This window comes from Ovis canadensis, chromosome 1 (assembly GCF_042477335.2).
Source record: "Ovis canadensis isolate MfBH-ARS-UI-01 breed Bighorn chromosome 1, ARS-UI_OviCan_v2, whole genome shotgun sequence".
Taxonomy (NCBI): domain Eukaryota; kingdom Metazoa; phylum Chordata; class Mammalia; order Artiodactyla; family Bovidae; genus Ovis; species Ovis canadensis.
This window is the reverse complement of record NC_091245.1, coordinates 98,814,395-98,839,608: the sequence shown is the minus strand read 5'-3', so window position 1 is coordinate 98,839,608 and position 25,214 is coordinate 98,814,395. Positions and strand designations below refer to the sequence as shown.

The 25,214-nt window shown below is 45.4% G+C and overlaps 1 protein-coding gene across 1 annotated transcript; it reads left to right on the top strand.

Moving 5' to 3' along the window:
* The first annotated feature begins 1,143 nt into the window (after positions 1-1,143).
* On the top strand, positions 1,144-20,998 carry LOC138436185 (neuroblastoma breakpoint family member 4-like). The gene is made up of 10 exons (XM_069581845.1): positions 1,144-1,321; positions 3,274-3,388; positions 4,448-4,662; positions 5,711-5,762; positions 10,498-10,712; positions 12,288-12,524; positions 13,532-13,583; positions 14,381-14,547; positions 18,384-18,611; positions 20,799-20,998. Exons 1-10 carry the CDS (start codon positions 1,144-1,146, stop codon positions 20,987-20,989), a joined length of 1,650 nt encoding a protein of 549 aa, XP_069437946.1. The 3' UTR covers positions 20,990-20,998.
* The last annotated feature ends 4,216 nt before the right edge of the window (positions 20,999-25,214 follow it).

Below are 25,214 nucleotides of genomic sequence, written 5' to 3'. Positions count from 1 at the left end.
TTTTATCCTACCGTTTTCAGGACACAGACTAAACTGGAGAAGACCTAGAGAAGAAGTTCATGACAGTCTACAAGTGTGACATCCTTCTCTTGTGAAAAAGCCAGAAGATCGGTTTAAAGAGAAGATGAGGTGATATGGTTTTTGCAGTAGTCATGTATGCGTGTGAGAGTTGGACTATAAAGAAAGCGAGTGTCAAGAGTTAATATTTTTGCACTGTGGTGTTGGAGAAGACTCTATAGAGAGTCCCTTGGACTACAAGTAGAACAAATTCCATCCTAAAGGAAATCAATCCTGAACATTTATTGGGAGGACTGATGCTGAGGCTGAAACTCCAATACTTTGGCCACCTGATGCAAAGAACTGATGCATTGGAAAGGACCCTGATGCAGGGAAAGATTGAAGGTGGGAGGAGAAGGGGACATCAGAGGCTGAGATGAATGGCATCGCTGACTTAGGGATGTGAATTTCATTGAACCCCAGGAGTTGATGAGGGACAGGGAGGCCTGGTGTGCTGCAGTCCATGGTGTTGGGAAGAGTCGGACATGACTGGGCGACTGAAATGAAGTGAACTGAACTGAGGTGACTTTATGATAGCCCGACAGAAATTAAGACCTGCCAGCAAAGTATTTCTCCCATGAATATTTTTATATACACAAGAATGAACAATGAGAACTCAGCTTAGATAGTGTTTGGAAGGAGATAGATCAGTGGTATCGGGACATGTGTAGTCAACATCAGAGTGGCTGCTGAGGGCTTGGGTGCTATCAGTGGTAATGTTCACAAACGGTCATGGCGTAGGCACCTGGAAGGCAGGGGGCCCCCAAGATTCCATGTACCCCTCCCCCGACCAGTTCTGTTATGGCAACTCCAGATGGTTACCTAGCACGCTGAGTCCCCCTCCTTCACTTCTCTCTGAGTCTGAGCCCCAAGCAGCTCCTTTGGCTCTGAGCTCTGGCATCCTCTACTTCTTTTTGTGGTTGAGAACCCTCTAGTTGTTCCCAACAGTAAGTCAGGAATTCCAGTTTTTGTCATCCCTCAGTGCTGATTAAACCAATGTGACTTTGCTTGTCTTTCATCCCCCATATATTGGGTATCTCCCCCACCCCCCACCTCTCTCTTCTACCCCTTCTACCACATGTCACCATGGCAGTATGTCTTCCCTCTTTATCGGATCTGAGGGCAGAACCTACCATTATGGAAATCAACCAGGAGCTTCGGTTGCAGCTGGCAAAGTGCAAGCAGGACTTCAGAGACCTCACAGAGAAATTCCTCATATCCCAAGCTACTGCTTACTCCCTGGCTAACCAGCTACAGAAATATAGTAAGTCTTTGAGGTCATGGTCACCAAAGCAATGAATGATCACTGTCTTCCCTCTAAGAAACTGGAAGTCTCCAGGATTGGTCTCCATTTCCCTTGGTCATTTTGAATTCCATCCTGACCACAATCCAGGAAAGGTAGTAGTGGCTCTTTTGCCTTCAGTTTCCTGGGGCTGGGAAAACAGAGGCACAAGGAGTGGAAGCCTTTTCCACGTTTGCAGTGATGTGCAGGGTGAGATTAGAGTTAAAATTCCAGACAGTGATTCCTGGTGCAGGCACAGGAGCGCCTGTGTCTCTCAGGAGCAAACTAAGCTGTGTTGACTGGAATCTTTTCTGTTCTATATCTGATCCTGCATGCCTCTTGGCTAAACTGGGACTAATGAACTACTTCAGTTCAAGGTTCTCTGAGGTTCCATTGGCAAAGCCCTGTGCTAGTTACACTGGGGTAACATGTGGTTAGACACTGTGAGAAGGAAGGGATATGATTTAAAGGAGGTTAAGGATGAGTCTGCTTCTCATTGAAACCATGGTTTCTGTGATGCCATCAAGACAGAGGCTCCCTGGTGAGAAGGAAGCTGAGTTTTCTGAGTGTGCAGGTTCTCCTTCCTGAGTCCAAGAAATCTATGTGACTCTGTGGCAAGATTGAAGGTGTTTCTGGTGAAATCAGACAATCTGCACTTTCCCCCCTCTCCCCACTTAGCTGGTGAAACTTTGGTGATACAGGTTGACCAGGAGTCCGGGGAAACCTGAGTCTGTGCTACAAGATGGGTGACCAACATGAGATTGATGGTAAGTGGGGGGAGATCACCAACCCCAGGAAAAACCCAGGCAGAGTGTGAGGAGCCCTTTGCACCCACAGTCAGCCTGGTGATTGGAATCATTTTTGCCTGTTCAGTAAGAGGGGCCTGGAGTAAGGAAAGAAGTCAAGACCAGGGTACACGCACAACAAGGGGGCGAGAGGAATCTTGACCACTTGTGTCTGTGTCACTTTCCTACAGTCATTTTCAGTGAAGCAATGAGGGAGTCAATGAAAAATGATGGACACAGAGACAAGGAAGACGTCAAGCCTCCTATTTAAGACAGTGAAATGATGAGCTTTGGGGAAAGCACAAACTAAGTTTTATTGACACCACTCCTTATGATAGTAACAAAATTCTAGGAAAGAAATTGTGAGCAGAGAAGAAGAAATGTCTCACCGGGACCTTGGTGTGGAGGTCACCACAGCACAGTGGAAAGACGTGGACTCTGGGCCAGGCTTCCTGGGCTCACATCCCTGTTGGGAACCTTCCTGTGTCTCTGTTTCCTCCTGTGTCTGTGTGGTGCTGTAATAGTAACTATTGTTTGAGTTGTAGTGAATGCTGAGTAAATCTGACAAAGCCCTGACCGTAGTGCCCGGCTTGGTGTAAATACACTTAGTTCATAGTTCTACTGTGCCTAATAACACAGACTTTCTCAGTGTTTGGCATATCTCCTTCAGGTCCGTATGGTTTCATGTATTCTATTTCACACAAGTGTGTCCCAGCAAGTTTTATACCCTGAGACACTTGTTCCTTACTGAAACCCCAGCAGGAGGGAACCAGCAGTCCTCTAGTCCTGGGGGCCTTCCCGACCACACAGGAATCGCCACCCCAGGCCCTGCTCAGTGTCTCACCTAAGAGGCTGCAGGTCTTGGTTCAGTGGCCCAGGATTCAGGGAGAGTCTCAGGGGATGTGAATTCTGAATTTGTCCAATGGCAGTTCATCCTATTTATGGTCTGTGCCTAGGAGCTTCTCTTTCCTCACCTCTACAATGGGGAGTAACCTCGGTTCAGACACTGAGGAATCAGATGTGGAAACCATTCCATTGAGACTGAAGAAGGAGTTACATCCACCGCTGAGGTGGCCCGTCCTCCTCCCTGAAGGCAGTGAGCACAGCAGCAAGGCCAGCTTTCCCTGAGGCCTGTCTCTCTTTCCTCAGAGTGTGAAGCATGTAAGGACATCGTTGAATCAGTGCTAGGGGAGAAGCTGCTGTTTGAGGTGCGGAGGCCAGCAGAGAAGCCGGCAGAGAAGCCAATGCTTGATGAAAGGCTGAGGTAAGGAGGGCAGGGATGATCTTGGCGAGCACAGGGCACAATATTATCAAATAGGTGGAGATCACCAGTTGGTGAATTATGGATTCCAGGTGTTATTCAGGAAGTAATTTACTTTGCTTTTAAATAAATTACTGACTTGCATCGCATCATAAAATTCACTACATTCAAGTGAACCAGTGGCACTTGGCTAATTCACAATGTTGTGCCATCAATACCTTATTTGCCTTTAAACCTCCTCCTGGCTGACTCCATCCTGGAATCCTTTCTTGACCATGTCATTCTTACATTCTTTCCAACTCACACCCGCTGTGCTTGTCCACACTCTATATCGTGCTTTGTATCATTCACTGGACAGTACTTTGTGTTACCACGTTAAAAATACAGAAAACACTTTGTGTATATTTTTAATGAAAATGGGCATGGCCGAGTGAGGAACCGAAGAGACTTCCTCATGGTGCAGATTTAGGGAGACATGACGCGTGCATGTGCACTCAGTCATGTCTGACTCCTTATGACCCCATTGGCTTAGCCCTCCAGGCTCCTCAGTCCTTGAAGTTTCCAGGCAAGAATACTGGAATGGGTTGCCATTTCCTTCTCCAGGGAATGTTCCGGACTCAGGGATCAAACCTGCATCTCTTGTGTTTCTTGAATTGTCAGTCAGATTCTTTACCAGCTGAGCCACCAGGGACAACATTAGCTTATCTTTACAGAAGCAAAAGATGAATGAAATGTCACAAAATCTTACAGGAGTACTTTCTGAAACAGAGGAAACCTTTGTTTACCTTCTTTCTCTTTGACATAAGCCAGTCATCAGATATGGAGTAGGAAATGGCACCCCACTCCAGTATTCTTGCCAGGATAACCCAGTGGGCAGAGGAGACTGGTGCACTATAGTCCATGGGGTCACAAGAGTCAGACACAACTGAGTGACTGACCCAGTCATCAGATATGTGCCAGAATTCTGTTTCGAGGTCTCCTTGGGGATGTTCTCACAGAAATCCCTAACCATCTTTCATTTAACTCTTTGCCTATTACAATTGCATCTTCTGTTCCACCTAGGACGTGTGACACCCTGATTCGAAGTCAGGCAAGAGAGCTGACCCAGTTACGGCAGACACTGCAGGATGGGAAAGATGACTCTGTCCTGCTCAAGAAGCACCTCAAGGACCTCCTCACCCACAATGACCAGGGCAGCCACCAGGGGCAGGGCTTCCGAGAGAGACTGTCTGAGGGATACCGACTGGCAGAGCGCATTGCCTGCAAGCTCAGCCCAGGTGAGGGGGCCACAGACCCTCATAGCACTGATCGTCTCCTAGGTCCCCACTTGATAAGATGAACACCTCTACTAAGAATATTTATCAGCTTTCCTGTTTCGTGTCCTATTTGGGGCTATGTAGGAGCAGGATTGTCTAAGAGGACAGAGGAGAAATGCACAGGGTGGAGGTCATCGGATCCCAAAGGTTGGCTTTCCTCCCTGATGGACCATGGCCACTGGGGCAGGAGGCAACATCCAGCCAGCATTAAGGCACAGAAAGGAGGAGGGGACAGGAGGCAGCTTGTTAGAGTGAGTAGAGCCCTAGACAAAGCTTGGAAGTTCCCAGGTTCCAGGCTGAGTGCTGTGATGACACTATGTGAGAATGGTTGCTTCTCCTTATGTTAGTAACTGTTCTCATCTGTAACATGGATGAAATAATCTTTTGATGGTAGAGTGATTGAAATTTTGGAATATTTACAAGTACACTGTAGAAAAAAGAAAGCCCTTCATTTTGTGGTGTGGATAAGGTACTTGACAGAGTTGGACTTGGCATTGGGAAAATGGTTTAAACTGGAGCACTCACTTTCCATAGAGAGACTTTCCCAGATAACATGCAAAAGCCACCTTGAAGAGCCAGGATGTTCCCAGATGGAGGCATGTGGGACGTGGTTGTTCTCCTTAAAGAAAGGAGGGCATCTTGTGACACCTGAGAAGGCTTATAGAGGCTGTGTCTTGGCAGAATTTGTGGCAAGATGGATGATACATCTGTAGAGGTGGAGATGGAAGGTGGACAATGTGAGGTGATATAAAGAAGAAAAGACAACATTTAAATGTTTGCCCAATATCAAGCAGAAGGTGTCCTGAGGATGATCTACCAGTTTAGAAACACGCTGCCTGCTGGATCAGAAATCCACGCTTGGGCAGTTGTTTAAAGACAATGCATTAAAACTTCCATACAGTACTAACTCATACATAGATATTTATGACTCTGTGACCATATGAGTCCCTGTGTTTGTAGTGGGTGAAGTGACTAGAAGCTGACTGGACATTTCTGACTTTGTTTGCAGAAATTTATGAAGATGACGACGATGAACAAGCACAAGAAAAACTAACCCCCAGGTAACAATTAACTATCAGTTCAGTTCAGTCACGCAGTCATGTCCGACTCTTTGTGACCCCCTGGACTGCAGCACACCAGGCCTCCCTGTCCATCACCAACTCCCAGAGTTTACTCAAAGGCATGTCCATTGAGTCCCTGGTGCCATCCAACCATCTCATCCTCTGTCGTCTCTTTCTCCTCCCTCCTTCAGTCTTTCACACCATCAGGGTCTTTTCAAATGAGTCAGCTCTTCGCTTCAGGTGGCCAAAGTATTGGAGTTTCAGCTTCAACATCAGTCCTTCCAATGACTATTCAGGACAGATTTCCTTTGGGATGGATTGATTGGATCTCCTTGCAGACCAAGGGACTCTCAAGAGTCTTCTCCAACACCACAGTTCAAAAGCATCAATTCTTCAGTGCTCAGCTCTCTTTATAGTCCAACTCTCACATCCATACTGGAAAAACCATAGCCTTGACTACATGGAACTTTGTTGGCAAAACAATGTCTCCGCTTTTCAATATGCTGTCTAGTTTGGTCATAACTTTTCTTCCAAGGAGTAAGGATCTTTTAATTTCATGGCTGCAGTCACCATCTACAGTGATTTTAGAGCCCCCCAAAATAAGTCTGCCACTGGTTCCACTGTCTCCCGATCTATTTGCCATGAAGTGATGGGACCAGATGCCATGGTGTGGTTTTCTGAATGTTGACCTTTAGCCACATTTTTCAGTCTCCTCTTTCACTTTCATCAAGAGGCACTTCACTTCTTCTTCACTTTCTGCCATTAGGGTGGTGTCATATGCAAATGTGAGGTTATTGATATGTCTCCTGGCAATCTTGATTCCAGCTTGTGCTTCATCCAGCCTAGCGTTTTCCATGATGTACTATGCATGTAAGTTAAGGAAGCAGAGTGACAATATACAGCCTTGACATACTCCTTTTCTTATTTGGAAACAGTCTGTTCCATGTCCAGTTCTAACTACTACTTCCTGACCTGCACACAGATTTCACAAGAAGCAGGTCAGGTGGTCTGCTATTCCCATCTCTTTCAAAAGTTTGTAGTAATGCACACAGTCAAAGAGTTTGGCATAGTCAATAAACCATAAGTAGATATTTTTCAGATAGTTCATCTTTCAGTGTCTTATCTTTTTGCCTTTCATACTGTTCATGGGTTTCTCAAGGCAAGAATATTGAAGTGGTTTACCATTCCCTTCCCCAGTGGTCCACATTTTGTCAGAACTCTCCACCATGACCCTACATGGCATGGCTCATAGTTTCATTGAGTGAGACAAGGCTGTGGACCATCTGATTAGATTGGGTAGTTTTCTGTGATTGTGGTTTTCAGTCTGTCTATCAGGAGCTGGTAATGTGTAGGGAAAATATGGACAGGGTCACAAAAGAACAATAAGTAACTCAAGAGTCACATGCCAGAAGTAAATATAAGCACAACTGCAGATGGCATAATTTATACACTCAACCCACATGGAAATGTCCCTGTATTTGGTTGTCTGTTGTCTCTGTGTTACTTGTATGTATGACCCAAGGCGAATGCAGCACCCTTAGGATTTCATAAACACACAGAGAGCATCTGTTCTCTTCTAAAGGAAGTCCAAGTGAGATAAATATCTATTTGTACACAGTTGTTTTAGATCTTTGGAAGGAAGGTAACTAGCAATGGAATTAGTAAAGAATCAACTAGAAAAATTTAAACCAGGGCAACTGTCAAAAAATAAATTTGTAGTCTGTGACAATAGTAAGTGAAAGAGGCCTTGGAGGCCTTTCAATTCCTAAAGAGACGGTAGAACATCTCAGAGAGTCTATAAAGCTTTAATATCTGTATTCACTTCACTGTGCATGCTCAGTGCTCAGTTGCTTCTGAATCTTTGTGACCCCATGGACTGGAGCATGCCAGGCTCCTCTGTCCATTGCATTTTCCCATTGAGAATACTGGATGGGGTTTGCCATTTCCTTCTCAAGGGATCTTCCTGGCCCAGGGTTTGATGTACATCTCTGCATTGGCAGGCAGATTCTTTACCACTGAGCCACCGGGGAGGCCCTGATTCACTTGGCTACTTCATCTTAAATTCAACATGGCTTAGGACCCAGGAGAAGCACCTGGTGTGGAAGTTCATTTGTGCTTCTTGCTCCTGAAAGGACCATCCTGGGATGGTGGAGTGTCCTTCCTCATCAGAGGTTTGTGGCCGTATGTAGGGTACCTGCTTGTCCCCCTCTACCATCTCCAGACAGACACACTCCACTTCATAGAAGAGAGGACAGTTCCTTCTCTCTTTAAGGGGCCTGCTCTTTGCTCTCTGTGACCACTCCCCACACCTCCTGTCAAAACCAGCCAGAATGGCTGGGGTCAGATCTTCTTCATTTAATTTTCTGTCATTCCTTTCCCATCTGACACAGCATGGAGCTGCAGGAGGTTGAAAAGAGGGAAGTGCCTGAAGAATCCAAGGATGAATGTGGTCTGATGCCTTCAATTCTCCAAGGAAGTTCTGACAGCCACCAGCCTTACAGTAATGACAAATTTAATGATCTGGAAGCAGACCTTGGTCAGGATGGAGCCTGTGGTTGCTCTCATGCTAAAGAAGAGGAAATTCCAACCATCGTCTCAGGTAGCCCCCATATCATTTCTCCTCACAAGCTCTGTAGATCAAAGAAGGTCATTTCTGAGGACAGGTTGCATAGACACATCTCAGTTGAAAGCAGGAAAAAGGTCTATTATGGAACTCAGACATCAGGTGGGTCAGGGACCTAGCATTCTTTTTTTTTTGCTCTGGGCTAGTCTCTGTCATCCTGACCCCAGTGTCAGGCATTTGACCCACATCACTTGTGACAACTCTCAGCGACCTCAGCTGGAAATCCGCAGGAGGTGTCTGTCAGAACTAGCTTGGAGCCAGTGTGTTGTTCCCTGCAATGATCTAATTTTTGTACGTGCTCCTGGCCTCTACGGAAATGATGACAGACTTGCCTCTTTCTAAGGAGAGGTGGTTTCCAGGTTTTGTTTTCCTGCTCTCAGCCCCAGTCTCCCTTTTCTCGATGTTGGCAGGTCTTAGCTAAGATGTTATCTGACACCAAGACAGAGACAACTGAACCATTGCCTTGCTTGGATGTTTCCATGAAGCAAGGCTGGGCTCTGGCAGTTCCTCCAGCTTCACATGCCATGGTTTCTGTGTAGCACCAAAGATTCTTTTTGATTTGCGGGTTAATACAATTCACGGGGCTTCCCTGTTGGCTCAGATGGGAAAGCATCTGCCCGCAATGCAGGAGACCCAGGTTCAATCCCTGCCTCATGGAGATCCTCTGTAGAAGAGAATGGCACCCACTCTGGTATTCTTGTGTGGAGAATTCCATGGACAGAGGAGCCTGGTGAGCTGTAGTCCATGCGGTCACAAAGAGACAGACACTACTGAGCGCATAATGCTTTCACAATTCCCCCATCACTCTAGTCTCAAGTATAAATTCCTCTAAACCATCAACAACCACATAATCTGATGGGACTTAGCAGTACTATAGAAATAATCTAGAAAATAACTCAGTTCATTTTCTAGCATCTCTGCTGAAAATGTATTTTTAAGTGCTTATACAGACTCAGAACAAAGGATGGTGGGAGACATACCAGATCAAGCAGCAAATTTCCTCGATGGGTCAGGACACAGTCCAGTCTAATTCTCATAAGACTTAAGTATCCCAGAATATCTTTGCTAAAGAATTATGTTCTTACAATGAGAATATTAACATCCTTGTTGTAAATGTGTTTACTGAGTATATATGTCTGAGGTGTGATTTTCTTATTATGACCTGTTCTCTCTGAATTTCCTACTAGACAATGAAAATTATCACAAGCCAATGGGTGGACAAGAGCTCCCATTTCCCAGGTAATTAGAAGATCTGTGGGCTGTGAATGCCAGTGGTGACAGCAGGAGACCTCAGATCCAGAGACAAATAGAAAGTCCTCTGTGTGACTCTCTCATCTGTTCATTCAACTGCAATCATCTCTTTCACAGGGTGGTCTACTTAGGTTTCTCTAGTTTGTGTATTTCAATTTTTTAATGATTCAGTTTAGCAGTGTAGAGTGAGTTGACCCAGGTGAAATAACTAAACTTGGGAGTTCCTGTGCTCATGTGTTTTCTCCTGAGGGGTTAAAGTAGGGTGAGATCCTATGGGTCTTACACTGGTTTGGCATCAGCATGTTCATAAATATTGGATTATGAGGGGAGAAAATACAATGATATTCATATTAAACCAAAATATTGAAAAAATAGTTCTTGAAGGCAGAATATGTAGTCTATAACTCCTTTTTCTCCAAGTATGAAACTGATTTTGAAGCTGTATTTGTGTAAATAAAAATGTTAATTGAATGGAATAGAGTGCAAACTCAAATCTTTAACTTCTTAAAAGCTGTGTTCACTTGGACACAGATATCCAGATCAACACAATGTGTGCAGGAAAGTTTGAACCACTGTCCCAGTCCTCTGTGTGTGCTGAGGGTCAGGACGTTAGCATGCAGGGAGAATTCCGTCTCCTCTTTCAACTACTGGTTGTATGCCCATTGCCCAGAGAACCTGCTGTCTCTCTCCCACCCCATGGCAGCCACCCTCCACTCCACATGAGGAGGAGTTCCTTCCCTCCTTAAGGGGGCTGCCCTTTTGCCTTTTGTGACCACTCCCAATGCCTGTCATCAAAACCAGCCAGATAGCGTGGGGTCAAATCCTCTTAACCTTCTGTCATTACTTCTCCATCTGGCACAGCGTGAACTTGCAGGATGATGAAAAGAAGGTAGAGTTCCAGCAATCCCAGGATGAAAGTGTTTCAGTACCTTCAACTCTCCAGGAAGGTTCTGCCTGCAACCAGCCTTACAGTGATGGAAAATTTGCATTTGATGAAGAGAATGTGGCATCTGCCGTGGATGAAGCCTGTGGCTGCTCTCACGCTGAAGAGGATGAAATTCCAACTGGTCTCCCAGGTAGTCTTCAATGTATCTGCTAGTCTACTCCGGGAGAATTATTCCCTTTGATAGACCCTGGGCTTAGATACTGAAGCCTGATTTGAACCAGACTCTATAACTGTATTTAAAATAAGACATTCTATGAAGGAACTTTTCTAAGTTTCCTGTCATAGTGGTCCCTGTGGTAAACCACGCTACCCAAGGTGGTCATGCGGAAGTACCTGTACCTCAGCAGTTGTGGCACAGGAGGTACCTCTCAGTCTTCACAATTTTGAATGAACCTCTTATCGCACGTGAAATGCTTTAATTTTCATTTCTGGGTAATGTCCCTGAGTTCCTACTCCTGTCCAAGGCTGTTGGCAGTCTTGTTTATACCTTTGGAGATGTCACTACTTTGGTTCACTTCTACCAACCCATAGTCTCTCTCTTTCCCTTTGACTCATCTTGTTCAAGGTCTTCTGAAACCAGAAGCCACACTGTCATCCTTTGGGATATTTCTCTGAGGTAAGGCAGGGCCCTGGAACCTCCCAACCTGATGAATGGCCACTGTGTGCAGCTTTGAGATTCATTTGACTTGATGGTGTGTGGATTCCACTCCCATTATATCTCAGCGTGTAATCACTCATCCCGTTAATAAACAACATTTCAGATGAAAAAAGCCTGAGTATTACAGCAGGCTGAGGATGTAGCTAAGTTGTTCCCCAGGAACTGAGGGGAAAAGGATGTATTTAGCTGTTGGTACAGACTCTGGACCATGATACTCTGCCAATGACATATCAAGGAAATTTGTGCAATGGGTTAAGAAGGAAACCCAGTGCCTTCTTATGAGGCTCTTTCTAGGGCCTCCTGTATTATTTCTGTCTTAATGGTTTGTTACCACATTGTGAAGACAGGCACAGGATTGGGCGTTTTTGAAAGGCATTTGCCTGATATAACTCTTCTGTTAATTTATTTGCAGAAAACCAGAATGATCACGATGACATGAAAGGACCAGAGGTGCTTGCCCCGAGGTAATTTTGAGTATCTGTGGGCTCCTATACAGTGATGACATCTGCAGACCTCTGATCCAGGGAAAGACAGAAAGTGCTGAATATATTGTGTCGTCCATTTTGCCCACCACTATTATCCTATTTCATACTGTTCTCTGCTTTCCCTGTGGTACTTCTATTGTTTCCCATTTCTTATTTACTTGTCGAGTTTAAATCCCAAGTCAGTTGACCAGGTGAACTAAGTCAGAGTGATTTTTTTGCACTCAATTCTTATATCAGGTGGGGTTTACAGAGTGAGATGCCTATCTGCTTCTGTTTGGTGTTAGCGTGCTGGCATGCGTGTCATAGAGATGTCAGTGCAATGCAAATGGAAGTGTGAAAGCCAGGGTTCTGTATCCCAGTGTGCGAGGCGCGGCTGTACCATCAGAGGGAATTCAGTGTGTTCATCAGCCAGTTATTTGGCCAGAGCACTGAGCACCTGCTGCTCTTTCTCTCTTCTGCTCTGTAAAACCTCGCTCTGTCTCCGGCACTAAACAGAGTTTTCTCTGTCTAATGGACCAGACCCTTGGCGCGCTTCACCACTCAAACATTCCATCTAAACCAGATAGGACTGTAAAGTTTCTCATCAGCCTTGGCTTAGTCTTTTGCCCTCCCTCCCCCACCAGGTTCAGCAGACAGCTGCCACAGATGAGAGGGAATGGTGTCCCACGGGACTCTCTGGATGAATACTATCTGACTTACTCGGTACTTCCTGGCCTGTCAGACTCCTTCTGGCCTTATAGGAGCAATGCCATCTTCTCCGTTGAGGACGTGGATGTCTCTTATGCCCGGGATGTAACCAGTGAGTATTTTCTTGTGATAGACCTCCACCTGGATGCCCACGTAGACTCTGTATGCTCTGTACTCCTCGTCTCTGGGGTGCTGAGATTTGTCATCCCTGTTGGAAGCTCCGTAGACATAATTTGAATCAGACTCTGTGGTAGGCTTTTAAGTACAGACATCAGGTGGGTCTCAGAGCTGTGCTGTCTTCTTCATTCAGGTGAAGCCTATGGGTCAGGCCCCAAGTTAGATCATGGATCCACTGCTGGTGTGACACACTGACTCACTTGTATGTGTGCAGGTGTCTGGAGAGGACTGTATTTTTCCCTGATTCCTATGCAGTGTCTCCTCTTGGCCACAATGCTCCCATTTTCATACCCAAAGTGTCCCTTGAATTTCTGTGCCTTTCCAGAGGTGCTCACAGCCATAATTATTTGTTGCTTCCCTGGTGTCACTGCTGTCATCCCCAGGGTGTGTCTCCTCTGAATTGCTTGTGTAAGCAAGCCAATCCTCTGGACCCCAGGATGCAAAGAGCCCTCCCATCACCTTGCTTGTATGTTTCCATGAAGCAAGGCAGAGCCCTGGCATTTTCCCACCCCATGAATGACTGCAGGTTCCGTGTAACAACCAGGATTCATGTGATTCGGGTTTTCTTCATTCCACTCATCATTCTGCTAAAGCAGTTAGCATATAATGAGAAAAGCCTGAGTATTACAGTATTCTGCTAGAACGCAGTTGGGCTATTCCCCAGACTCTGTGGGGAAGATGAATCTTTAACTTTTTCCTCAGACTTGGAAGAGAAGACCGTGGTGGGGATATACCAGGGCAGGGAGGTCTTGCCTGATGGCTCAGGAAAGCAAACCAAGAACAGTCTGAGAGATCCCACTTGAGGCATCTGGAATATCCTTCATAAATAGTCTATCATCTCACTGTTGATATTGTTGACCCCGGGGCAGTATTGGACACTGGATTATTAATTTACACAGTTATCTGCTAAGTGTTTCTTGACTTCTCTGAATTTATCCATAGAAAATCTCGCTGATCTTGAGGACAAGGAAGATCAAGACATCATCTCTTCGAGGTAACTATGGAGAAACCTGGGTCTAACATCACTGGTGACATCTGGTCATCTCCCATGCAGGGGAGTCAGAAAGTGCTATCAGAACATGCCTATTTCTTCCATTCAGACAACCACATATTGTCCCTGTAACAAGGTTGTCTGTTTTCACCCTTTATGAATCCCTCTCAATGATAGTAACTTGCAGTCAGTTGAAGCAGGGCTACTGATTAGCTGCAGGATTTCTTGTACTCCTCTGTTTTCTCCTTTTCATTAAAACAAGCATGCAATGCTTAACTGCCTCTGTCTCTCTGGGTTACGACCTTGGCAGATATTTCACGGCAAGGAAAGTAACTAGGAAAAATGTCATGTCACATTGCATATTTGAAAAATTGGTCTTGCAATTGCAAGATTTCTGGGAGTCTATTATGCTGCCAGTGCTGGTGTTCATTTGCATGCAGCATGTAAATTTCCACAAAACTTATGTTGTATTTGAAGTCCCCTTGATGGTTTGAGGACATGTGTGACATCACTCTGTGTCCTGGGGTGGCTCATCTCCTTCCTCCTGAAGTCATTTCTTCTCTGTGCTCAGAACATCTCATGCTCACTCTCCCTCACTCTCTCTCCCTTTCCCTTTGCCAGCGCCTTCAGGCCCCTGATGGGAGTTGTGGGTGGGGGGAGACTGTTATACCTCCCTCTAAGGGACTCCCCGTTTGTGTTTTGCAACCTGTTCCTTAACCCTCCTATAAAACCAGCTATGGCTCCAGGTTGACTAATCCCTCTTGTTTAACCATCTGCTCTCCCAACCCCACAAATCTCAGTGTGAAGCAGCTGGTGGTAGAAGAGAATGAAGTCCAGCCAGACTCACTGGATGAATGTTATCTGTCTGCTTCTGTTGGCCATCATCTGGCAGGCTCCTGTCATCCTTACAGAAGTGCCTCCTTCCCAACAGAGAGAAGAGAAGTTTGCTTGGCTTTAGATGTAAACGGTGAGTACTCCCAGACAGGTTCTTAGGCTCAGGTTGATTAGAACTATGTTCTCAGTTTTAATTTTTGGAAGGCATCACGAGCCTTTGCATTCTTCTTGCCCCAGGCTGCCCTCTGTCACCTGAACTCATCTCATCAGCACAGGCTTGTGGGATCAAGTCAGACCAGAGAGGGCAAGTGGAGGGATAAGGGTAGAATCTCAGCTACCACTGTCTCACCTGCAGGAATTTGTGGAACAGAGCTCTTTTTATCAGGATTAGAATCCTTATAGTCATGAAATTTTGCAGCTAATTTTATTTCTTGCACAGTTTCTAGCAAGCTCTCTGACTTTGCATTCATGATTGTGATCTGTTCCATATTTGTAATGCACGTTATATTGTTCCCCAGCTCCGGATCTTGCCCCTGGGCTGCCTACCTCCCTCTGAAGCATTTAGATACTAGATCCAGAACATCAAATCTGCCTATGCCCTGTAATTTCCATGAAGCCAAGGATCTGTCTCTGTTGTTCCATCCTCTAGAAACACCCATGTGTTTCATCCTTTGTGCAGCAATAAGGAGTCTTCCATGTGTGGGTTATAGTTTCAATGTTTTACACAATCTCAGTGGTATAATCTCATGGAAACTCTCCATAAGCTCTGTATCTGATAGGGGTATTGACCTAATTTATAAGCCAGGTGTCCTTGGGTAACAGTTCATAGGGTGTGGAAATGAAAACCTAATATGAAATCCTTTGGGGCTATTTTTTTGTTGTTGTTACTTTTTCTTCAGGAGATGCATTTTTATTCTTAAAACTTTGACTCATAAGATTATCTTGATAAACAAGGAGAAACTCCATTATGTATCAGACTATATCTGACTTCTTTTAAAATGATATTGCGCATACAAATGTTGTCCATCAGTCAGTTGGTGCCTTTTCACACTGGAAGCAGTTTCTTTCTTATTTCCCATCTTCCCTGAGGCGCAGAGAGGCACAGCCTTTCTCAGGATCACAGCAGTTCACAACCCAGAACGGGGGCACACAGTTGCTGTGCTCCTGTTGTCTGCCATGCTCCACACCAAGCGAGCTCCACGTGCACTGTAGCCCCTCCAGCCCTCCCAGGCACCCTCTCAGGTAGCTGTGGTGTCTCATGGTGGAGCCGAGGGCACTGAGGCTCAGCAAGGTCTCTTTACTTGCCCCGGATTCCTGGCCACTGGCACGTGGGACACTGACCTCTCCTGGGCCTGATTTCTTGGCCAGGCTGCGTCCTCTCCTCTCAGCAGTTGGACCATCAGTGACTAAGAGAGGATGTTGCTCACCGATTCCTCTTTGCCCTGAACCAAATGATTTGCAACTATCTTAATCTTCAACAGAAGTTGCCAGAGGGCTGCAGAGAACCCTGTGGTCCCTCACACAGATCTGCCAGCTCCCAAATCCTGTGTGCACTCTGTCCCGACAGCAGAGACAGTGGCTCCTGCAGCCCCTCCAGGTGGAGCCACAGCTCCACAGGGCTCTCTCTGGAGAATCAGCCAGGGTGAGAGTCCACGCCTCTCCTCACCTCCTGCCCCCTGGTCACCTGCTGTCACGGCGGGTCCAGGTAGACGTTAATTTGGCTGTGCTGAAGCCATTAGAAAACTGCGGAGCTCTATCTCAGAAACACTGACAGCCAGGTGTGGGTTCCTATGAAGAGCATGAGTGAGGCTCACATATGTGTCTGAGATTTGTGTGATATGGTCCCGTCCTGGGAGTCCATTGTTCACAATGGGCCAGGAAAGGCCCAGTCCCCACAGATGGGTTGAGATGAAAGAACAGAATATCTAATCTATAGAGGGATCCATCCTGTGTCTTGATTCTCATGATAACCCGAGGACACTGTGGATAGCTTTTATGCAGCCATGTGGGTACAAGGAGTCAGCTCTACCCCGCCCTCTCTGTACAGGAAGAAACGCTGCAGAAACAACACAAACACTTGATTTTTAAATTACAACTTGGTCTTCTATTGGAAGCTTTTCCCCACATTAACAATATTGGGCAGTATTGTTGATGTTTGATAAAATGTTTTGTTTGGTGGCTGAGATGGTAAGGCATCTGCCTACAATGCGGGAGACCCGGGTTCAATTCCTGGACTGGGAAGATCTCCTGCAGAAGGAAATGGCAACCCACTCCAGTATTCTTGCCTGGAGAATCCCATGGACAGAGGAGCCTGATAGGCTACAGTCAATGGGGTCTCAAAGAGTCAGACACGACTGAGCGACTTCACTTTCCTTTTCCTTTGGTTATTTTATATTCTGTCAATACATATAATATTCAAAGCATAGTTTTATTAAAACTCATTCTCAAGAAAAGACAATACAATTAGATGATGAAATTACACAATGATAATCAAAAACAATCCTAGACATTGATTCAAAATAACATTAGATAATAAGGGTAGTTTTGACAGTTCTTTGAAACACCAAATATACAAGAATTTACCCTTCAGCCCAAATGAATTATCATAAAATCTGATTAAGTTTCCTAACATATGATGATTAGTGATGAATGAATTTTGCCTAGTGGAAATATAAAGGGCACAGAAGCCTGAGAGAAGAGCTTCTGGAAAAAGCCCTGGAAGCTCACAGGGGCTCCTGGTACAGGCCTGGGGGCAGAAAGGGGCCAGCCTGAGTCCTAGGAGGATTTGCAGTGGGAGCTGTGGGAAGCGATGCTGCAGAAGAAAGAGGGACTAGAAGACAGGAGCACTGGAAAGGCGGGTGAGGAGGTTAGATTTGTGTAGCAGGGAGGGGAGGATGAATTTCCATCAACTGAGGAGCATGTGATGAACCAGGATTGGGGGGTGATGAGACAGGTGACCTTTGAGAGTGTGGAGAGGACTGAATCAGAGAAAGCAGTTAGAAGGAGGTTGGATGAATCTCTGAAGAGAGTCAGACACAGACGCTCTCTGGAAGACTGAGAGAGAAGAGGAACATGAGAGACAGTTACAGAAACAGACCTTGTTGAGGCTGCAGATGCCTAAGCAGCAGGTGAGAGGAGAGCCGCCCAGACGGCAGTGTGGAGCAGGCCCTGGCGGCTGTGACCTCGCATGAGCCTGACCTGGACCGGTGAGGGTACTTCACGTCTTTGGTTAGCCCACGTTCTGAGGATATGTACTCATTTCACAGTAGAAATAGAAGCAGATTTCATTCGCAGCACTGTCCAGGCACCAGTGGGTTGAAGCAGTGTACGTATATTATCTCTCTAAAGGGACACAAAGGTGTTTCCAGCAGGGTCTCAGCCCTCTCCTCCACTAGTTCTAGTTGCTAGTACCATCCATCCCCACTCTGCCCCATGTGGGAATAGAGTTGATTCTATATATACATGGACGGGTGAGTGGAAGGGTAGACAAAATTTCAAGCAAGCAAGTTCAAAAGGGTCTGGAATGTACTGTATTTTCTCAGCTCGACTTCTAGTGGTACCTGAAGCCTTCAGGCCAAATGTCTCTCCCTGTTCTTTTATTCCTGTGGGTAGATATCAAGAACTCTTTCTCCCCCATGCCTAGAGGCTTGGCTAGAACCTTCTCTCTAGGCTACAAGACTAAGGCTAATAACAGAAAACGAGGCTTGACCCCTTGTGTCACCCAAACCCTCTAGACTCAAGTGGGTGATTTCTCATTTCAAGAAATTGCAGCCTAGCCCCTGCCTCCTCAGCAGCCCAGCCACAGCCATAGCCATAAATATGACATCTTCTTCACACTGATGTCTGCCTTTGCTGTCTGGGTTCTTGTGTGCTTTCACTTATCGGCTAGGACAGCAGACATGGGTGTTCTGGGAGGGCTTATCAAGAAAAAGCTTCCATTGGTCCTACTGAACCCTCTTTTCCTTTCAGGTGACACATGGGAAGACTGTCACCGGGGACCTGTGAGTTTCCCAGGGTCTGAGGTGCCAACTTCACAGGCACAGCTTCAGAAAAGCACCCACGTGACTGATTGTCTGCAGCGGCAGCTGGACCAGCATTTCGAATGTGGTGACAGCAAAGCCATGCTTGGTCTTTCTTCCACCATCTGGGACTTTACCTCCAACTCTGATTCTGGAAACCAAGGACCACTCTTTCTAGGTAAGATAGAAGAGGGGATTAGGAAGCTCCGGCCCATGTGCTGGTCATCACAAAGCTGTGGGTGGAGGAGGCAGAGGGCCTCTCCCACGCCTGCTATCAGCCCAGTTGAAACCTCCGACACTCTAACAGAGTGAGGTGATCAAGAGCCTGGGACTTAGGACCAGCTCAGCCTCAGGCCCTGGTTCTGCAAATTCCTGCTTGTTTAACTGAGCCAAATTATTTATCTTCCTAGGTATTTGCCTCTGTCGTCCCTCATCTGAACTCTTGAAAAATTCTATCTCCTTTGCATATGGTTGGGAATCATAAACAATATAATGTCCAGGGCATCTGATTCCCTACACTTTGTTTGATAACCACTATGAATATATAATATCTCAGCATTGTGTCTTTCTGGTGCTTTAACACTTACAAAACGACTGCACAATGGTTCTTTCCTCTACGGTAGCATAAGCTTTATAGTCTCCACTTTCTCTAGACCCCATCTTCCCTTGCTTTCTCAGAAAGGTATCTTGGCCAATAGTTTCCTCTCCTTTCAACATCTGTCATCAGGGCAGTTTACTCCTGTTGGGTGCTCTCAGGAACAGTGTATTGGTGGTGGTTTAGTCACTAAGTCGTGTCCAACTCTTGTGACCCCATGAACTGTAGCCTGCAGGGCTCCTCTGTCCATGGGATTCTCCAGGCAAGAATACTGGAGAGGGTTGACATTTCCTTCTCCAGGGGATCTTCCCGACCCAGGAATCAAACCCGGGTGTCCTGCCTTGCAGGCACATTCAGCAAGAATAATTCAGCAACAGTGTATTAGCAACATTCAATAGCAGTATAAACACTGGCCCTGCAACTCAGTCCCCTGTTTGTTTATATATCCAGTTTCTTTTCGTCATTTTCCCCTCATTTTAAAATAAAGGGCTACTCTCAATTTCGAAGTGCACCCATTAGTCTCTTTTATGACAATCCATTTAATTCATTCTCTCCACTCATCTCCATGTCCATCTCCTAGTTTTCCTCTTCTCTGGGTCCACCTCAGTTCACATTTCCTTAAAAGAGCTTCCAGAACCTCACATCCATTTCATCTGGGACGTATTCATCCTTACCCTCCACTGGAGCCTGGCGCTACCTGGCGCTCATGCCTCAGGCTGTGGCCTCATCTGAGGAATGAGAGACCCAGGTCCTCAGGTGGAGCTGAGATGAGAAGGAGCCCCCTTGTGTCACACGGAGAGTCTCAAGGAAAGTGCTCAGGGTGGGCAGGGGTGCAGAGCCTGACAAGAGCCACTGGGTCTCCTGGTGTTTGTTGTCTTCTCTTCCCTCTTGTCTCTCCTTTTCTTGTGCTTGGCCTCCCACATTCCCAGCCAGGACTGAACCCCACTGGCTCAGTCACTGTTTCCTGCTCACCTTCCATGGAGACCTGAGCATGAATCCAGGCTTCACAGCAGATTTTGCAGCAAATGATAGTTTTAATGCCCTTTACTTTCACACCCCTTCACAGTGTGACTCCTACCCACGCCCCCTCCCATATCTCCTAGTTCCTGTCACCAGAGTTTCTTTCTCATTCTGCTTATTTCTATTTTCTTTTCCAAAGTCAACTCATCAGGAAACCAATAGAATGATCCATTCAATAGCTCAAATCCTTCATTCATTTATTCCATCACAAACACACTCATTTGTGAGGTTTCTTCCATTTTTATCATATTGTCTATGCCTTATTTAACTCATGTGTAATATCATATGTAGTGTGTTTACATATATATGAAGTGTATATTGATGCACATTTACAAGTTTTCCAAGTTAGACTTCCCCACTTCTTTTCTCTCATGAGGTTCTCCTTCAGCTTTGACCTTGCTTCATCTCTTCCCTCCCAACAGTACAACCTGCATCCTGTGGGAGTGTCTTGCCTTTGTCTTTTCTACCTAGGAATTCTTTGTTGTCATCCATTTTATTTTTCTTGCTCATGTATGGCATTTGGAAACATGTTTGCCCTGTGGCACACTTAACAATGCTGGGTAGTATAAGGAAAATCAGCAAAAAAGAAAATATAAAACTATCTCCATGTCTTCACCTACCCATGGGCTTTCCGATGGCCTTTCTTGTTCCTGAACACTTTCTGTACCTGATGTCCTTCGTGGGTGGAGGAGTGAGTCTTTGTAAATCATGAATAACAATGGATCCTGTTGGCTGTGGTTTTATCTTCAGAGCTGGGTGCTTCCATCAGCATGAAGAACCCTCCCAAGCTGGAAGGTGAGGGCTCCACAGCAAGCACACATGAGCATCCAGTCCGCAACAAGATTAAGGGTTCAAGTGTCCTGAGACAGAAGGGCATCAGAAGAAAACCGCTGTTTGGCAAGTGGAGCCTAGCCTGCAGATTCCCTGGCCTGCAAGCGTAGGGTACGGAGGTAACCCCATGCACTTCTTCCTTATGCTCTTGATCTGTCATGGCTCAATCTCCCACTGATTTTTCTCTTCCTCATTTCTTCACTCAACAGCTGACACTACCTCTGTGTGGTCTTTCCTCTCTTTTCCATGGGGGCTGCCACCCTGCAGGGCCCTTCCTTCTCAGTCTGCTGTTTCCCCTCTGACTTCTACTGTTTCCCCATTGCTACCATCCTCATATTCCCTCTGACCTTTCCTATTAGCCACAAGGAAGCCCAGATCCAGGCTCCTCCTCATCAGAATAGCAGCATTTAAGCACTGGCCTTAAGTGACACACATTCTTGGTTTCTTCACCTTACTTTCCCTGCCCCTGCCTCCAAGTCCACTGTCTCTTTCTTCCAGGATCATGTCTTAAGGAATCACTCGCATGTGAGTTGGCTTCTGGAGAAATGAACCTAGGACAGCCTTTAACCCTCAGCTTTTCCACTGAATAAGAAATACCAGAACTGAAGGAAAAAGCCTTGATTCCTAAAATAAAATAAGAACCTGGGTCACGGGTGGGAGTGCTGGACTGGCCTGAGTCATGATTCCCCTCAGCCTCTGATAGGCAGAACTTTGCTAATGTGCAGGGGCTTCCAGGAACTCACTGGAGCTGGCATTAGGTGGAGGGCAGTAAATGGCTCCCTACAGGGACATTGGGGAAAAGGAGATACAGAAGCCAGGTTTTCAAAATACATAGAGCATGAGATGGACAGGCATTCAGACCTCTCCAGTTTTACTCACATTTTTCCTTCTCCATATTAGTCAAAACCCAGAAAAATGAACGGAGTTGAAATCTGTCCAGGAATGTAGGACAATATTATACTGAATTGAATTTGGGCCACATTTATGAAGACCCAGCGAGCTACACAAGAATACAAGATAATCATTGCTTCAGACAGTCCAATTGAGAAGGCCAATTATTTATATGCGAGTAACAGAGAAAGACCAAACAATCTTTAGAGCCAGTGGAGAGACGTCCACGTTGGACTAGAAGGAGAAAATAAAAAGAGTGGTGTGAAATAGTGTAGGTCTGGTGAGTAGCTCTAAATCATGCTATTGTAAAATGAAAACGGATTGAGTTTTGAGCTAACATGAATGCCTTACCCCAATCCACTGAAATTCTGATTTCAAAGTTCTGGGGATGAGGTCTGGATATCAGTATCTTTCAAAGCTCTGCTAATATGCATCAAGGATTAGAAGCACTGTGGATCTGATAGGATGTAAGTAACCAATATGGCTGTGGCCTATGAGTGGCTGTTTCCGAAAAAAGCTGAATATCAACAATTGAGGGAATTTGCATTCTTCTCTCAACAGAACTATTCATACAGCCTACAGAAGATAAAAGGGAAAAAAGGAGATGAGGATAGTCAAGTTAGATATATAATCTCTCTGTTTGGATTAAAATTTCCCACAATTTTTATGATAGAAGACTAAAAAAAATTTCCATAGACCTCAAAGTATAAAATTGACCTTCCCCTTGCCATAAGAATAAAATTTAGTATGACCTTTTCTACTGTTAAAATGCAACTTGCAGTTGGCTATTCACTAAACATGTTTCACAGACTACTAACTGGCTCAGAACAGCAGGTTCAACAAATTTTTTTTCATTGAATATATTCTTTATGCAAAAACCCCATAATGAATAGTAGGCCTTATCTTACTATATTTATCGTTTGCATACCCTTTTATCAGTTTAGTTAAGTTGCTCAGAGGTGTCCAAATCTTTGCAACACCATGGACTGCAGCACACCAGGCTTCTCTGTTCATCACCATCTCCCAGAGCTTGCTCACTCTCATGTCTATTGAGTTGGTGATGCCATCCAACCATCTCATCTGCTGATGTCCTCTTCTCCTCCTGCCTTCAAGTTTTCCCAACATCAGGGTCTTTTCTAAGGAGTCAGTTCTTCACATTAGGTGGCCAAAGTATTGGAGTTTCAACTTCAGCATCAGTCCTTCCAATGAATATTCAGGACTGATTTCCTTTAGGATGGACTGGTTAGATCTCCTTGCAGCCCAAGGGACTCGAGAGTCTTCTCCAACACCACAGTCCAAAAGCACCAATTCTTTGGCACTAAGTTTTCTTTCTGGTCCAACCCTCACATCCATACATAACAACTGGAAAAACCATAACTTTGACTAGATGGACCTTTGTTGGTAAAGGAACGTCTCTGCTTTTTAATTTGCTGCCTCAGCTTATCATAACTTTTCTTCCAAGGAGTAACCGTCTTTTAATTTCTCTGCTGCAGTCACCATCTGCAGTGATTTTGATCTTCATGACATCCCCCCCTTCCTTTTTTTGAATGCATAGTTTTAAGCCACCTTTTTCACTCTTCTCGCACATTCATCAAGAGGCTCTTTAGTTTCTCTATGCTTTCTGCTATAAGGGTGGTGTCATCTGCATATCTCAGGTTATTGCTATATCTCTTGGCAATCTTGATTCCAGCTGTGCTTCATCCAGCCCAGCATTTCTCATGATGTACTCTGGATAAAATTTAAATAATCAAGGTGAAAATATAAAGCCTTGACATACTCCTTTCTCAAGGTGGAACCCATCTGTGTTCCATGTCCAGTTCTAATGACGATTCTTGACCTGCATACAGGTTTCTAGGAGGCAGGGAAGGTGGTCTGGTATTCCCATCTCTTTAAGTATTTTCCATAGTTGGTTGTGATCCACACAGTCAAAGGCTTTGGCCTAGGCAAGAAAGCAGAAGTAGATGTTTTCCTATACACTTGCATAAAATACTAGGAGAGACACTTTCTGTGAGAAAAGTTTGAGAAAAAGGTGATGAGAATTTAGTATAACTAAACTGAATGCTCTATCACGTCAGAGTTTTATTTGTATAGATGTCAAGGATATTCCTAGAAATGCCTTAAGGTAGATTCAGCATGAAATGAAATCACCTTCATAGCATTTTGGTGTCCATGGGATGCGAATGGCTTGAGACACAGTTACCCACCCTGCTCTCTTTTTGCTAATTTTATTTTGAGTTTCCCCCCTTTCCATTCATTCCTCAGTCTCTTTGGAGCAGGATTTCCCTGGAAAGCCTTATTCCTGTCCAGCAGGATGACCAAACAGACTCTATTAACTGTTGACTCCTCCAGATTGCACCTTTCCTCTTCTCCTCTCCCTTCCCGCAAATGTATAGGAAGGCCCGTGGCCTGGGTTGTCAGTAACAAGTCATGTGGTTTTGGATAGTCCTTAGATCCTTGAAAACATAGCTCCCTCTCTGTAAATTATGGAACTGGACTTGGATTCCTTCTGAGGTCCCTATCGGTGCTCACAATCCAGGACTCTCCGGTAGCCTGCTTCTCCTCCTCAGAAGGCAGGGATGAAGAGGTAGAAGAGGGTGCTTTCTCAGGTGAGGATCCTCTGCTCCCATAGCAGTCTGTTTCTAATTGTGTATGAGGGATGCTCAGCACATCCATCCCTGAACATGTGGGAAAGCACACAGATGAAGGGGATTCAAGTGTGAAATGACTGTTGAGGACTGAGTGGTGGGGATCCAGTTAAGGCTCAGAAGCAGCTTTGAGTTGAGATATCACCAAGTAAGGTGGGCTGAGGACAGGGGTCCTTAGATGCTGCACCACAGGCTGGATGAAAGTTTAGGGAGGTATTCCTTCTAACTCATGGATCTCACTTTTCTCTCCAGCCAGCCTGCGGCTCTCCCTTCAGCTCATCCTGTCAACAGGAGCTCTGTCTGCCTCTGGCCCCAGTCACCTTGTGGCCATCCCTCCAGGCTCAGCAAGACCTAACAAACACTCACGTTTCTTCTCTCTCTCTCTCTCTGTCTTTCACAGATACCAATTACTTTAGGAACTAAGAAAAGATATTGTCAGTTTGAGAAACCACACTATAAAATTACTTTTTCCATTTGATGAAAGAAATCTACAATAGAACCTCAATTTAAACCTCAGCAACACTGGAGGGATCCTTTCCTGAGAACGAACATCCCAACCAACAACCACTCTGCACACTTCAAGGGACAGAATTGATGGGAGTAATCCCAGTCATCAGCCTCCGAATGTAATCCTCAGTAAGGTAATCAATGCTTCGATGGACACAGAGTTTGGAAAGAACTTAACTCTTGCTCCTCTAAATATTCATCCTCCACAAACCAGCATGGGAACAATTGGAAGAAGACAACATATCAACCTGGTCATTCTTTGCCATCAGATGGACTGTGCTCAAAGCAGACA

Bases quoted from the DNA above. Each gene is read 5' to 3' on its own strand.
- LOC138436185 (XM_069581845.1), top strand. From the start codon at position 1,144: ATGGCAGTATGTCTTCCCTCTTTATCGGATCTGAGGGCAGAACCTACC. The intron at 5,763-10,497 runs GTAACAATTAAC...CATCTGGCACAG, and splicing joins CAAGAAAAACTAACCCCCAG to CGTGAACTTGCAGGATGATG. The intron at 13,584-14,380 runs GTAACTATGGAG...CACAAATCTCAG, and splicing joins CAAGACATCATCTCTTCGAG to TGTGAAGCAGCTGGTGGTAG.